Consider the following 16962-nt stretch of genomic DNA (forward strand, 5'->3'; position numbering starts at 1 on the left):
ACTTTATTTCGTCACACCGTCGGGCTGTTAATTTTTCTTTCTAAAAATGTAATTTTTATTCACCACAGGACAAAGTGTAACACCAAGTAAATTATAATGTAAATAAATGTTTTTAATAGTCTTCCAACCTTGGTTCCATCTGTTGTTTTAATCGGACTGCTTTGGCAGGTACACTTCAAGCGAAAACCATTATTTACCAATGATACTTTGCTGTGTCTATGTGAACTTCCAATTTAGAGATAAAGATGAGCGCTGTCACCGAGTCAGTCAAACCGTCGGTGGAAACTTCGGTGGAAGAAACAAGAACAGGTCTATGTGAGGAGTTTGCTTCAATCACAGGCTCAGATAGCGCCGTGGCTCAGTGTTATCTTGCTGAAAATGAATGGGAAATGGAGGTACATCTACTCTAACTACCTCGTCAGATCTCTAGCAAGCATGTTCACATTGTTGTCGTCATCAAATAGCCGACAGTATTTTTCAGTAAAGACAAGTAATAAAGCAATAACCTAAAGTTTGCCAAACTGCTTCTTCCATTGCCTTCCAGAGAGCGTTGAACTCGTTTTTTGAGGCTGACATGGAGGCTGTTTTTGAAGTGGCGGATTCCCCAGAATGGGACAGCAGCCCCAAAGTGAAGAGACAGAAGGTTGACAACACCAAAGCAGACTGGTAAGCATTGGATTCAATCATTTAGTCTATAACATTCATATTGCATGGGGGCATATTGCATGGGGGCAGTATTACAGCTTGTAATGCTATGACAAGCAAACAAATGCGTTTTAAAACGCATACGCCCAGCATCCCCAGTAACATAGGCCTACCATGACATCCTTGCCTCTTAAATCCTGCAGCATTGACTTGACTGAAGAGGAACCTGCCTCCTCCAGTAGTAAGTCAACAGCAGCTAAAGTCGAACCCAAATCACCCAGGGACCCGGGACTGGACGGCAAACTGTCCCTGATCACCTGGAACGTAGATGGACTCGACACGGATAACTTGGGCGATCGAGCCAGAGGCTTGTGCTCATACCTGGCCCTGTAAGTGGCACCATTGGTTGCACATTTTACTGATCATGTCCAGCTGGGACCCACTAAATGTATCTGCTAGAACAAGATACATTAGTGTTTGGCATAAAATCTCAGTTGACTGAATGCTAATGTCTGAGTTTGAGAGTTTTAGAATCCCACCTTTGACAGTGATAAAAACGCTGATCTGTCTATTCCAGCATGACTTTCTCTTTCATCCTCTTTTCCGCAGATATACACCTGACGTGGTGTTACTACAGGAGCTTATTCCACAATATGTTCAGTACTTGAAGAAACGCGCTGTCAGCTACACAATAATTGAAGGCAAGACAAGGAAAATATAAGGACCACAATTATCTTTATTTGGAAGACCCCTGCGTAGGCCCGTAACAAAGCAAAACATATAGACCGTAATAACCCCATCTATTTGTATACTGAATTCTAGGAGGTGAAGAAGGCTACTTCACTGGTCTGATGCTAAAGAAGTCAACAGTCAAGCTCCTGAACAGTGAGATTGTCGGTTACCCAAGCAGCCAGATGATGAGAAATCTCCTTATCGCTCAGGTTGGTCACTGCCAGAGTGAGGCCTTATATGGAATAGTCAAACAGAAATGGATTATTCTTGGTGTGTGTTTATGTGACGGATTGTTGGTTTTGTGTGACTTTGACCCTGAGGGTAATTCAAGAAGTCAAGCTTGTATGTCGGTTGGATCAATTAACTTTATCTACTAGGGAGACTTTGATAGTACTCTAACAAAGGATGGATATAAATTGGAAGTATTCTCTAGAGCATTATTTAGTATTCTCTAAAGAAATAGACAGAGTGAGGTAGAGAAAATCGAGTCTTACACAGTGAAAGATACCGGCTGGCACATGTGGCTGTGGCTGCAGGCGTGTGCTCTCACTGGAGTCCTGCTTGAGAACTTGATGCGAATCCGAGTGTTTTGTTGTTGTTGTGTGTGTGTGTGTGTTGAGCAGTAGAGAGAGAGAGACACACAATATTCTACAGAAAGTAGAGGGCTGTTTTCTCATCGTTTACACACTCGTTGAAACAATTCCGTACATGGATGAGTCCCCTTCTCATGAAACTATGACACGATCCCTTGTCTGGGACAGGTTCGGTTTATGGGTCAGGAGCTTTGCTTGATGACGTCACACTTTGAGAGCTGTAAAGGCCAATCAGAGGAGCGTATGAAACAGCTGAAGGTGGTGCTGAAGAGGATGAAAGAAGCCCCTGGTCACGTCACCGCCCTGTTCGGAGGGGACACTAACCTAAGAGACACGGAGGTACGTAAACACTCCTTTCAGACTTAAAGGGACAATACCATCTTAATATCTTGAAATGGTTCTAGTTGGGCTTGATTTAGCTTACCTGGTGCAGTAGCTAACGAAGGTTAACCTGCACAGGATTGAGCTAGCTGCAGCAATATTAATATACTGCATTTGGCCATTGAACAGGATTCAGAACAGGTGTTTCTGTCGAATCAGAGGATAACAAACATAGAACTGACATGACAACTGATTGTCCATAGAGCCAGTCAAAGTAGCTACCTATTGTGGGAACGCTTTTAGCTCTCTCCCAGGCCTCGCCCAAGGCCCTCCCCCTCCCCCCGCCTGGGGCAGAACGACATCCCCTTAGGCGCGTTATGCAGCCCCACACACGAGAAGAGGAACCACTCTATTGGGCACTCATCAGTCGTCACAGCAAATCCTTTCCCCCCCCCCCCCCGACAACACTCGTTCGCACCGTGTGCCGGCTCACTTCCTGCTCGGCCGTGTCTGTCGCAGGTGGCTAAAGTGGGCGGCCTGCCCGCAGGCGTGAGTGACGTGTGGGAGCGCCTGGGCAAGCAGGAGCACTGCCGCTACACCTGGGACACACGGGCCAACAGCAACAAGAGCGTGCCCTACGTCAGCCGCTGTCGCTTCGACCGCGTCTACCTGCGTCCGGCCATGGAGGGCTCCCGCACCCCGCTGCTGGCCCCGGACCACATGGACCTTCTGGGCCAGGAGAAGCTGGACTGCGGCCGCTACACCAGTGACCACTGGGGCATCTACTGTAGTTTCACTGTCGGCCAGTCCTGAAAACCAGGGTTCCCCCTCCCCTCCCCCTGTGTTGTGACAGGGTTTGAAGACTAGAGCTTTGTTTTAATATCCAAAGGCATGTGCCTTCCAAGGTGGTGTTTGGGATATCCTGTGGCACGGTACTTTCGTTCCGTTATTTCCCATGAAAGTGCCTTTTAGAAGTAACCTTCAGGCAGACCCAGGAGGTAGTTGTAAAGTATAATGACATCCATTTAAGACAATTGCTGACTTGATCCCTCATTTAAGACTAAACATTTCATAAACTGGCAAAAGGTTTAAGTGTAAGTATGCGCTCTGCAGTGGACTGATTGGGTAACCTTTAAATATTTGGTATATCACCTGTAAAGATCCTGGCATAGGTAATGTCAATATGTTTAATGAATGACTGCAGCATCGAATGGGAAGCTTTTACATTGAGTGAATTTCAATAAATATGAATCGAACCTATTTATTCATTTTTCAAATGATGTAAGATACTGACTTCATTTGGTATAGTAAGGCAGATGGAACAGCAGGATGTGTTGGGTCATTTTTGTTTCCAACAAATAGATCTACACACATTTCAGATTCAAATCCACAGATTCTACACCTTCAAATCCACATCAACATTAATCTGCAGCTTAATTGGCATACTTGTAGCCTACTTTCCCTCAGGTGTGGGTTAAAGTGAACATAGTTGAGCCACCTTGGGGTGTATGGTCTGATCTGTTCTCAATTAGACAGTACAGCAACCAGCATGTTGAAGCCATGTCTTGTTGCAAGGTAGGGTTGTAGTGCAATTCATTTACAACATCAGACCACTAGAGTGCAGTATAGGTAAATAAACAGCATGGGTGCCAGTATCTGTATGGAAAGGTGATAGTGTCACATTGATCTTTAAATAGTATTTGACAAAGCCACTGTAATTTATAGTACTACAGGACATGCACTACAATCAAGCGTTTTGTTTCTTTGCAAGGTCAACTTCGAAAAATAACAGCAATTGGAAGCTTTACGGTAAGTAAAGTAGCGGTTGTCCTCAAACACAAGATTAGTAAATCCTGAATACAAATACAATATCATATTTATAGCTCATAGCTTCATTCAGATTCATATTTTTGTTTAAGTACACATTTTTTTAATACTGTCCTTGACTTTGTAGCCCCTTATGGATATTTGATGCTTGATGTTCATTCTCAATTTTCCTGGATTTTGAAGGTCATATATTCTGTGAGAAGATCTTCTTTCAGACACGAATATGATTAAATCACAGAAGATGTAAAGGAATCAATTTTGCTCTTGTCCAAATTAGACACAGTATGTTGTAGGTTAAACTTTGCCATGGTGTTTCTATATTCAGAAGTTATATTGTATTTGCTTTAGAAGCTCTAGGATTTAGTGGTCCTATGGGATTAGGGGTGACTGTAAATAGAAGTTAATGCACAACAATGTCAGTACCAAGTCAATTTCTCTAGCACACACACCACACTGAGCATCACATGAACCTGCCCCCCCTCGCAAAAAAACAAACACAAAAAGGATAATATTATAATATTATAAATTACACGAAGTGACCCCCCAGTAAGATGACTTAGATCCTTGTCAAGAAACCTCTTCCCATGTTGTCCTTGTGGTGTCCCCCTCAGTGCTCAGAGACATTTGGGAGGGCCGCTGAGTGCAAGACAGTTGGCATTAACGCCCATTCCTCAGAGACGAGCTGACCTCCGGGGGAGGACATGGTTGTGACTGCCTCAGAGAAGGCATCATAACAAGCCCCTGTCCCCTTTCAGCCATGCACCTCTTCTCCACCATGATGATGAACAGAGGAAGTTCCTTTGGTGCCAAGATCGAAGAAGGTCGTAAACATTTCTTAAAACCCAAGCAGCAGAAGGTTAGAGATGGACAATCTTAGTACAATGAGGGTAAGCTAAGCTTAGTTTTGGACATAGCAAGTATTAGAATTTCCTTCTAAAAAGAAGTGGGAGATTTGTTTGTGTAGGATGTAGTGTTGCACCAACAATCATGTTTAGAATAAAAGAAAAATGGCTTCAGGGAGGACAAGATAATCTTGCCGGAACCCTGCAAGAACACATTCAAAATAATGTCTTCAAAAGGTTTCAGGTGGATGGTATACTTTTTTCCTTTGCATTGCCATGCAGCCACCCCTGGGGCAGAGGGGAGGGATGACTCGCAAGGTCTCTGGAAGATACAGATGGAGGCAGCAGCTGTCTGGGGCAGGAGGACGGTCACGTGACTAACCAGCAGACTTGAGTAACAGCCTTCTGTCAGGACCTATCAACCTTTTACAGCCACGATACTGAAAACGTTCAGCCTGCCACAGTTGTGTTTTGAACAAGTAACGCTACTTTACTTTCCCTCGTGTTTGTCTTTGCCAGCTGTTTCAGAGAGTTGCCCTTGACCCTGGCTCAAGAAAGCACAACATGTATTTTCGTGTCATGCTCAGTCATTGCCATCAGTGCAACGTAACGCATTTTCTTAATGGCATCATGCAAGTCAGTGTCCTTGTCGATGTGGGCCCTTTCATTCCAAATAGAGCAGTGTGGGTAATGTAGTTGGGCACAGTAGGGGCAGTATTAGAGGGCCAGCCTGCCAATTGGAACTCTGCAGCCAAACCATGTGAAGGAATGAGAAAGATATTACCTAGGATTAGCATCAAGGCTCACCTTTACACTGGCAGCTGTCCTTATGATTGGGAGGGGACTGGATATGTTCGTCTGCAGTTCAAGTCCAAGGCAGATGGCTGCAGGGCCAAGCAGCACTTGTGTGTATTTATTAGTTTGTCTGGCATCAAGAGACACACAGCCATTCTCAGGCCCCCAATCGAAGCTATTCTGTCTGCCACAAAAATGTTTGGAAACATACCCCCTGGACTGACACCATAACAAGCCACCAAGCCTACCCTTCCCCCAATGCTGAATGACCCCCTTCGATAGCTGTCAAAGACAAGGCAAGGGCATGCCTAAGTGTTGCCTGTGTTGCTCTGCTGCTCCATCCCACCACAACCGCATTCATCAGCACCCCAGTCAGAAATCGCTCCGACAAGCAGCGCCAGAAGCCCGCGTTAGAAGAAGAGCTGCAGTGTGAGAACGACTATAGGACTGTCCTCGTGCGCACCGTCGCTACGCGCCAGCGGTAATCCAGCACAGCGTCTCATACTGTAGGCCTGTATTGAGTCGCGACAATATATTGAGTCATCTCAAGCCCCTGTTATATGGACGTCATTAATTTGACAATTGTATGTAGGCTATGGCAATGAGATGTGTTCCTGATAACCAGCGTGACATTGCTGACCTGAGTGAGCTGTTATGAGGCTTTATATCTGTTTAAAGGATCGCAGCTGGTCAAAATGTTCCCTACAGATAACCATAAAATCCCGTTTCTATGGTTGACACAAACTGACACCACTCCGTAAACAATGTTTGAGAGACAAGATGACTCATGTTACTTAATATCACTTGACCTCTGTAAATCATTGACCAGAGAATCAGCACAAGGCAAGGTTGCAATAGATTACATCGAACTTTGAAGCCAGTTGGAATAGATAAACGAAATGTATTTTGGAACTAAACAAAAACCACATATTTAAGAAAGTGACAGCTTTTTATTTCCTCCTTTCATAAATAACACTGGACAAGCATAGTACAGCGATAAATATCAATTAATACACTGTAAAATTCTCTGTATTACAAAATACAGTATATATGTGTAATGCACTTGATACAGGTGGGGGGAAGTGTTTCATAGTACCAGCAGGCTCTTGATCTGACATTTAACTTGTTATTTTATCAAAGGAACAGTTAAGAGATCTCAGATTCAAGGGCTTTGCAGGGTGTCTATGAAAGACTTCCCATAGAAATCTGTAGTTGCATAACTATGTCTATGTTAGAGTCAACCTATGAAGGACCAAAGCTTTAAAAAAACATCTCTAAAGCAACACCATGATGGCAAATCATGATCTAAAATTCTTTTTTTTTTTTAACTTTTTTTGCATTAGACTTGGCAGAGTAGTTCGTTATTGCCCCTCAACAAAGTGAACATTTCACGTTTTATTTGAATAGGCCTCAAAATGTTAAATAGCCTTATAATGTAAAAATATTCATAAACCAAACAGTCTGTTAAAGTAGATCAGTGACAAAAATCAAGAGTTTGTTTGGGAGAATGGTTGCTTGACAGTTTGCTGATGGTTAGTGAACAATCTAATCTACTACCAAGTCATAGGCAGCATTTAAGTGTCCATACATGTCAGATAGGCAGCACGAGGTGACAGGCAGGTTGTTGTTGCACAAGCCTAGGAATGTTAGGACACATCCTCTGCAGGAACAAGTGCCGGGGTGAAAATGAACTTGATTCAAATTGAAGTTGTAGTCATCTGGGAGCTGAAAAATGGGGAATTATCAACTCAAATATGATTTCTATTAATTAAAAAAATGGAGTAAATCACTCTTTGAATTGTATCCAATTGATCACTGACTTTGGTTCATAGAACAATACAAATACAAATAAAAAGATTGCTCGCTTTTACATTATTATACGTTATTGCTCAATTCTGACAGAAAGGGGTCCTTTTAACCACAGAAGAAAAGTGAGGACATTCCATGAAATATATTAAGCATACAAAGTAATTTAACCGGTTTTGAGGGAACAAACGGCAAGGGAATGTGTTTAACGAACATGTTGACTGTCTGTGCTGTCTTAAGAACAGAGTAGGGAAATAAGAGGATGGGGAAAAGATTGTGGCCATCAAGAAGAATAAAACTCAGGATTTTGAGATGGGGAAAAAACAGGAGCCCTTTTCAATATTCCCTCAATCAAACCTTTCAGTTTGAGGAGCAGCAACACGATAGAATACAAAATATATTTGATACACACCATGATCACATTCATTCATTGTGTCCATATCCTGTTTGATTGTCAGACACCATTTCCAAGAAAGCCTCCACCTAAATGAACCAATCCTTACCCAGCTTTACATTTCAATATCAAAAATATTGTTTGTCGACTGTACAAATAAATCTATGGATAATCTATAGTTGTGTCCGAAAGGATTTCCAAATCAAACCTGACATGGAAATAATAATCATATGTAGATAATTACATAGTAATAAACTAAGTAGTAAGTCACGTGTACCCTTGACTCAAAAAGGGTTAATAAACCTTATGGCACGTAGAAAATTAACAGTTTTGTCACATCACCAGGCTTTAGTCTTCATGATGTGAGGAGAACATCCAGAATTTTAAATATCTCCGTTGTGTGCATGGAGGAAACTTTTTTGTGTTTGGTTACAGCATTGAAATTGACAATCATGCCGTTCATTGTATAGTTGTATTGCACAGCAAAATGAATGAAAACAAAATATCACACAGCCCACAAAAGGTTGAAACTTTCAAAATAAGAATCTAAATAGCCTAAAACGAAACAACCGAAAGAAAATGTGCTTCCCTCGAACTAAAGAACTTTTCTAAAGACCAGAAATGGCTGCCGTTTTCACTTCTGCAGGAATCCTATTGCCAAAGAGGAGAAGAGACTGGTTGCGCTAACAGTAGAGTGAATCATACTGCACTCAGTTTTCCTGGCAGAACATTAAAAAATGTCCCACTGAGAACCTTGCACTCCTACCCATCTGTTCCTAGATCAGCGCAGCATTATTGCTGAAACAATCTTGGACAGACAGGCCAAATTGTCTGACGTGATCTTAGCCAGCAGAACTCGGTTGGCTAGAACGCTTACAAAGACATTTCCCCCTCTCATTTTTTTCCTGTCTATCTTAGTAATAAGACACTTTAAAACATAAAAGAGAATTCAACTAAACGGCAAAATAGAAACCCCAATTTTATAATACCTTTTTTTCAATTTTGCAAATCAGAAATGGATTTTAAATGACTTAAAAAATGTATCGAAAATAATAAGAAATGAAGAAAAACAAGAAAACGCTGGAATATGCACAGCACATAAGTAGGCATTTCTAAAAATGACATCTCCTTGGTACATTTGTAAAAAGATCTAGGTTACACATTCATATTATTATCAGGCAGCAGTTATGCCTATTGTTGTAATTACATACTCAACTGAGGCCTATTTAACTGCATAACGACCCTTGTAACAGAGCCGGATAAGTCCAGTTTCAAGGAGAGGAGGGAAAAAACAACAAACCCAAAAAAACGAATGTATGTCTTTTGACACCATTAAGTCATCGCTCATAGGATACCAGTTTGTTGATCAACCATGGTCCCGCTCTTTAAAAGAGATTATCCACAGACCTCAGCCTGGATATTGGCTGTGATGGGGGGGGAGGTGCCATGGTGGGCAAATGGTGAAGAAAACACACCATCCACCTGGTTTACAAACGACTTCTGCAGTCCTCTGCCGTAAACCGCCCAGATCCACACAACCACCCATCTTGGAACGTAGTACGACCTCGCTACCCGTCCATTACATGAGAGGGGGAGGGGTGTGTGTGTGTGTAACACTTCAGTTTCGCCCCCCCCCCAATGCCGGTTTAGTGTTCAGACCACGTTGACCCCGCCCCCTGCCGAAGCTCTCTTGCTGCAGTAGGTGAAGCCGCTGTGATTGGTGGAGCTGCCGTTCATGTGGGACGTCTTCAGCTCCATCTGGCAGGCGGCGATGGCGGCGTTGAGCTCCACCTGTGCGCGGTGGACCACGTAGAACATCAACCCAATGCTGATGATGATCTGGAGGACAGAGATGAGTGAATCTGGTCACATGTCCTCACAGTTAAAGCTCGGTTTGAATCGTTTGGAATAGAAGCTAAGCTCGTGACGGCCATAGATGTGGGATTGATTTCATATTACCGTCACAACCTTTATATGTATTGGCTGCTATCAAGGTGTGAAGTTTAATTAGGCAAATAGGACAAAAACTGCTTCTCAACAACATTTCCTACACCATCTTTAACAAGCATAGATCACTCAATCAAAAGCAGACAGTATTATAAAAAAAAATATATATATATTTGTTTGTTTTTTGCTACGGCTTATTAAGGTATGGGCGCAGGGGAAAGTATTGAACAGTACTGTACATGGAGTACACTATGGGGCTGGGGGAAGAGAAAAAAAAAAGAAGAAAAAGGAACAGGTGGAGACACTGTTTAAGAGGGTGTGGCCACAGACAGAAAGTCCATAGTTTTCTCTGAGCAAATGATTTGAATAGGGCCTCACTCAAGTCCGTATTGCATAGAAATGACAACTGTCCGTCGAGTAGATCAAACATATACATTGTTTGTGGAGTCACCTAGGTGAACAAACTACAGCACTGTTTCACAATGTTTACAGAGCTAGCCAGCTAACAGCCAGCTGCTTCAGTTAAGTCACATTTGGATTACTGAACACTGCCAAATTGCACAGACTTGAACAGGTGTAAATATCTGTAGGTGTGCCAGATTCCTGGCTTTGCGAGCTCTTATGAAGACCGGGCCGCAACCGTTGTGCCCTTGAACGAGTCATCTAGCTCAACCTTTCCAGTGCTCCAGGGAGAGGCTCTCTACAGATGAAATCTGTGCTGAGCCTGTCATTTGTGTGTGTGTGTGTGTGCTCTATGTCTTAGAGTGGATGAGAGATGGGGGGAGACATCAGAATTTGGTGAAGTATGTTTGACAGCGTCATTCTTCAGATTGCCCTACATACGACTGAAGTTTTGGGTTCACTCAGTTTACACGGGACAAAAACAGTGCTGTTGGAACGTTCAAGAAATCGGTTGGAACATCCTAGAAATCATATGGCGTGCATTAATTAATGGGCAGAGCAAGAAGGCTGTTCAATTTTGGATCCACCTCCATTTAAGGCAACAAAGAAACCCTCGAACACAAAGCCATTCTGGAGAGCTGAGCCCACCAAAACACTAAGCTGCCTGTTTGTGACAAACTACGCATTTAGGCTACCATTCAATTGTAAACACACTAGAAACGTGAATTAAATTGATATTGGGCCCTAAATAGACAGTACATTGGCAGATTATTTAAATGAATAGCTAAAGAGATTGTTGCCTGTCATTACCCAAGACATAAAGTGATGAAATCCACAGATACCCGTCTAAAGCTAACTGCTAAGGATCAGATAACGTGCCCAGTGCAGTATTTTTTGCTATTTTAGCGTTTGGGGAAGAGAGCTGAAATTCCTTTCTCAAAGCTGAAAACACTGAAGGAGTACTTTTTCTCATTTTGACACCAACTCAGATGTGCACAATGAGCTTAATGTATCCCAGCAACAAAAGAAAACCGGAGAGGACACCAAAAAATCCCAACCATAGCTTAACTTTTTCTCTAGGTTTCTCAACATTTCAAAACGAACAACAAAAAAGGTGGCAGATTTTTCTCTCTTCACATCAAATCTACAGAGAATGTCTTTTTCTTTATTTTTTGAAACACAAAATCCCGCTCACCTGCAGGCTGAAGACCAAGTATCCGCTGATGCTCTGCTCTGCGATGACATCCTCCATGGTGCGCAGGGTGGTGCCCAGGTAGGAGTTGAGCAGCTGGGTGGGCAGCAGGCCCATGGATGAGACCACCAGGTAGTTTGGCAAGGACACGTCTGTGATCTGGTGCACAGAAAGCACATCATGTGTCAACACCCACATCTGTGGCGTTTGGCTGTCCACCCGAGAACTAGCATGCCTGGGAGAGTAACGCAGGATTTAAGGCTAGACGTTTGGAGGTATGTCTGCTGTGTTGGGACAGATGAAGTGAAGAGAAACAGGGGATGTAAGGGAGAGAGATAGGGGAGGACATGCAGGATTTGGCCTGGGCTGGATTTGAACCTGGGCCCCTGTGGTAAGGCCTTAGCCTACATGGTACGCACACTTGACTGATCCACCAAGGTGCCCCAAGGATGTGGGTTTTACTGTAAAATTTGAATATACAATTATATGTCAATATGTGTAGTACTTGTTTGACACACACCAACAATGATTACTTGATTCTATTTGGTTACTCACTAAACAGAGGTTTGCGTAAATGACAATTATGAGTCAATTCACTCTCTATTCTCTGGATGGACTTGGTTCTTTCTCTATACTTGACCAAATCCTAAATATAAACTTGGTATTGGGCCTCAAGCACCCTTGAACCTCCTGGAAGTGTGTGTGTGTTGACTGACCTTGGCACTGAATATATTATCGCTGTAGCTGAGCCTAGCAGGTGAACGGCTAGGCGACAAGAGGGCACATGTGCGTTGAAGTAACCAAACCTACACTACCTGGGGAGCATTAATTTCAGATACGATAACCATGAAGAATTCACCAACTAGACACATCTTTGATGTATCGCTCTCTCCACCTCTTTTTCCTTCCACCTCATCTCTCTTCTCTCTCTCCCCCCCCCTCCCTCCTCTCTCTCTTCTGGCTCTAAAAGCTCACATGCTCAGTAGAGAGTCTTTTTCAGAAAGGCATTCACAGCTGTCTCGGCTCTGACCGAGGCTGGAGCTGGGTGAGGGGAGGGGCAGGATGAGGGGAGGGGCTAGGTGGTATAGTTCACCTATTTAGAAAATAACTCTGAATCCATGGGTTATGCAAACCAGCAGATCAAAATAAGGCACCCAATCAATGTTTAATATACCGTTAGAGTTAGGGCAAATGTATCTTGTGGGGTGGCAAAATTGACTGAGGAAATTCCCACAACATTCCCAACAGAAGAGACACGTTTAGCCTAGGCCTAGTCGTTTTCCAGAAACTGAGGCGGGAAATGGTTTGGGAACAGGATAGATGGTGTGTATAATAAGCACAGGCAGCCTGACTGACTGAGGGAGTTTGTCCCACGGTGACATGGTAGGCCAAGCAAACCATTCCTCCCCGTCAGTAGAACTATAATTCAGCTAATGAATTCACCTTCCTTTATCGCCTCATTATCTACGGAAGATGGACGAGGCTTGGTGGGAGGATGCAGACGTGTAATCGTGTAATGCGATACACAGCATGGGTCCTGAATATGTGCTTCACTCTCATCCTGGGCCCAGTTTGGATTTTTTGCTAGCCATGCAGTCTATGGCGTTTTAGATTACCGTAGCAGTATTATCCGCTTCAGCAAAAAAGTGCACAGGGGGGCACATTGGAAATGTAGCCCCGTCTACAGAAAGCTCTCACCAAGGGTAGAGGCGCCACGGGGAGAATTCCATCGTAACCTCGCACCTGAGTGCATCCTAATACAATCCCCACCTATGATTGGGTTTCATCCAAACAGAAGACAGACACATGCCTCTGGGTAAGAAGCATTGTGATGGCTAACCGAGGAAGAATCTGGGAGGGGCCAAGGTTTCTGGCTCCCTTGGGCTCGGAGACGAAACTGAAGCGTTGCAGGGTTTCTCCTCACAAACGTGTTTTCGGGAAGGCAGTAGCCTGGTGCGGCCTGGCCTCTGACACGTCTTCTGTAGACTAAAATAGCGTTAAACTGTGGGTAGGCTGGCTACAGCAACGCTGGTTGTAGTAAAGCAAGCTACTCGAGGAGCGTTGCAGATAGGGTTTGGGCTGGCGGCACTCTGACATATTTAAATCATTCAACAGACGTTTGGTGTTTTAAGTAACGGGAGGGGGAAGGGGGGACGGGTACTGATCTGCCATCTTAGGTATGCCTTGCTAACAAGCTACTCACCTCACAAACCCCTATCCATCAGGCCAAGTAACCTTAACCCGTCAAATGGATTGCCTGACAGGACTGAGCAGTCGTTGGTAGCGTAAGCGTACAGTACTCTTTCTTCCCGCCAGTGAAGCACCAACCCGCCCTTGAATTTAACCGGCGTAAAGAGCAGGTTCAGCAAGAGTTGCTGGTGTGTGACATTCTACCGTTGAACAGGGAGCTTTGTTATGTGCCTCATGTTCAGGGCTCCACGTAGGACCCATGGCTGAAGTAGTACATTCTGTCATTAAGCAGACGCTCTTATCCAGAGCGACTAACAGTAAGTACAGGGACATTCTCCGAGTAGGGTGAAGTGCCTTGCCCAAGGACACAACGTCATTTGGCACGGCAACAACCTTCTGATTAATTGCCCGACTCCCTACCCACTCAGCCATCTGACCCCCAAGTAGGGCTAGTCAAACTCAAAAGGGGAACGTGCTAATCAGTCACACAGGATCAAGAGGATCTGCCGAGTATAGTTTTAAGAGAGAAACTTGGCTGAAATGAAACCATAAAAAAATACTGTTTTCTCTTCTTGTGCATGTGACATATTCTGTTTTCTGACGTGGACCATTGGGCTTTTCTATCCATTAAAATATAAACAATGCTATTTCTTGTATTAATGTTATTTATGATCATTTATTTTCTAATGAATAATACAAACACAAATTATTAGGTGGTGAGCATAGTAAGCATGTTTGTGGAGGTTGAGTTCCTTAAGTGGAATAGGAACTATGTCCCAACCTTGGTGATGATAGATACGACATCACTGGTTCAAAATGTCCACCATTAAAAACCCACCTAGCTATTGCAAATATTTGTGTGGGCCTCGCAGTCGTTACGATGTCACATACTGTTCAACCTGTTCACCGTGCTTGTCAAGTGCCACAGATGAATTGAGAGAATGTCCTAACCCTTCAGGTGGTGCGGGTGTACAGAACATAGCTGGAAGGCTTTGCAGCACACGTCACTGTCTAAGACATATGGCTTATGGAGTTTCTATTATAGGCTACTTGTGAATGAAGGGAATTGTGCCAATCCAACTTTCCATAATTGTTATTCCATACAATGTCCAATTCAGAAGATCGGGAGGGTGCAACTAATTTGAGGAATGTCAAACATTTATCCCATGTATTACACCATAGCCTATATGGCCCCTGGGGAGAAACGTTAAGACTAGATGCTGGTTTCATATAGTGGGATACAAGACCAAGAACATCAGTACTTTTAATGTATGGCAATAGCCTACTCACCGAAAAAACTGCATTTTGGAGGCCGAATGGTATCGGCGTGAGTCTTGCTAAGGCCACAACTTTGAGTCCACTTCCACCCTCCACAACTCGTATCACGGCGCTGAGTTGCTCACTGTTCCCGACCTTGTTAAGCACCCAGTCAGTCAATAGCCGTTTGCACACAAGGTGCGCCACGAAGGTCCCAATCAAAACTCCCACCATAACTAGTCCCATACCAAGTACGAAGCCATAGAGGTAGCCCGCTGCCACGTTGAGAACAATATACCCCCATCCGCAAGGGAACGAAACGATAATCAAGCCAACTATAAACAGCAAGGCTCCGACAAAACTGTCCAAACTTTCGACCCATAGGAGAAGATCCTTGAGGTATTGGCGCACGAGAGCCACGGAAGAGAAGCACACAGCAGTCAAAATGCAAGCGAGCAGGGCGCTCTTGAAACAGCAGGTAGTAATACAACACGGGTGTCTGAAGTCACCAGTAAATGAAACCCCTGTGTCGCTGATTTCTGTGTCCGCGTCAGGTTTTCCTACGGCTCCTCTCTCATCGAAGGCGTTGCATATCAATATGTCTATTTTGTCGCAATCATCTGTGGATGTCCTATGCAACCAACGGTTGAGTTGAATCTGCCCTTTACCCGCGGCATGTTTCAGGATCTTAACAAAGTGCTGCAGGGTCGTGGACCCCGACGTCCACATGATGGCCCAGGATAATCGATCCAAGGCGACAGCGCCGCTCAGATAAATGTTGCGTGGGTGTCCCTGGACGCGAAGGATGAGACTTCTGATTCAAACCCGCCCGTTTACCAAAGAGAATAATTGTCAAATATTTGAGAACAGGTTAGGCTATTGATGGCTGTTTATTGACACCCATAGCCCCCAGAAACAGAGGACGCCTGTTGCAGTCGACTAGCTACGTATCAGAAATAAGCCAACCTCTTCTCATGTTTCGTTAGCAAGCCCAATAGTTTGTCCGACATCTAGTTAATCTAAATGTATCTGAGTTACAAAGCATGTCAATCAAATCACTTGTAACGGGGCTGTATTTTAGACACATGCCATCTCGCAGTTGTCAACACAGAATCAGAGCGTTGAACAGGATCAATTAATTTGGAAAACGGACAAATCAATTATTCAACAAACTAAAAATCGTGTTGAAATTCAGGAACCCATTTAAAGACAGCGATTGCACACGTCGGTTATCCGTGGAAGACTTGAACTTTTGATACTCTCCAGTCCTATTTTGCATAAATTATTGCCAGCAGTTCTTCCACTAAGATTGGCTAGCTAGCTAGCCAGTCTTCCGTTTGCTGCTGAAAGTAGTTTTCCATTTCAACGTTCGAGACACTGAAATTGACCTTCTAGTACACTTCCCCGGGCAAAGTGACAGCAAGAGTGACAAAGTCGTTGACAGAGCCAGCTTGTTTTGAAGCCGATTGTGTCTATATTCGCGCACCCGTAGTAGTAACTGCTGTTGACGCTAATGCTATTCATACCGACCACTGTTTGTCTCCCAGAATTCCAAGTACCCATGTGACCCTAACTGTTCCTAACCAATCACTAGGGCCGATGTGCATCGCGAGAAAGGCAAGTTATATCCCCTTAATATCTAAGTCTATGTATATTCCAGAGGTTAGCTTTTTGCATTCACATCAAAACCTCTGTAATGCATTTTGATCCAACAGCACACACAAGTGCATTGCACATACGTCATTGATGGGATGGACATATCTATCCAACTATGCATTCATGAATCCATTTGTTTAAAAGGTTATTTCATTAGGCCTATGTTACATGATCTCCTATTCATGTTTGTATATATATACTGTATGTTTTCTTTTTTCGTAAGTTACTTTCTGATAGCATTAGCAATAATTCAATAAAGTAACTGTAGGTAAGGGTTGTGTTTTCATGTTTTATGAAACCGTGATCTTGGTGTTTCACAGTTCATGGAAAAATGCAACGTCACAGTACACAGGATGAACATGA

The 16962-nt window shown here is 43.6% G+C and overlaps 2 protein-coding genes across 2 annotated transcripts; one reads left to right on the forward strand and one right to left on the reverse strand.

Moving 5' to 3' along the window:
• Positions 1–85: 85 nt before the first annotated feature.
• On the forward strand, positions 86–3551 carry tdp2b (tyrosyl-DNA phosphodiesterase 2b). Its single transcript, XM_047019796.1, has 7 exons — positions 86–395; positions 545–666; positions 849–1034; positions 1255–1346; positions 1468–1586; positions 2139–2309; positions 2811–3551. Exons 1-7 carry the CDS (start codon positions 246–248, stop codon positions 3102–3104), a joined length of 1134 nt encoding a protein of 377 aa, XP_046875752.1. The 5' UTR covers positions 86–245; the 3' UTR covers positions 3105–3551.
• Positions 3552–4735: 1184 nt separating this feature from the next.
• Positions 4736–16499, reverse strand: tmem64 (transmembrane protein 64). The gene is made up of 3 exons (XM_047019797.1): positions 14977–16499; positions 11500–11655; positions 4736–9794 (listed from the first exon to the last, which is right to left on the reverse strand). The coding sequence occupies exons 1-3, from the start codon at positions 15670–15672 to the stop codon at positions 9609–9611; spliced, it is 1038 nt and encodes a 345-aa protein (XP_046875753.1). The 5' UTR covers positions 15673–16499; the 3' UTR covers positions 4736–9608.
• Positions 16500–16962: the final 463 nt, after the last annotated feature.

This window comes from Hypomesus transpacificus, chromosome 4 (assembly GCF_021917145.1).
Source record: "Hypomesus transpacificus isolate Combined female chromosome 4, fHypTra1, whole genome shotgun sequence".
Lineage (NCBI taxonomy): Eukaryota > Metazoa > Chordata > Actinopteri > Osmeriformes > Osmeridae > Hypomesus > Hypomesus transpacificus.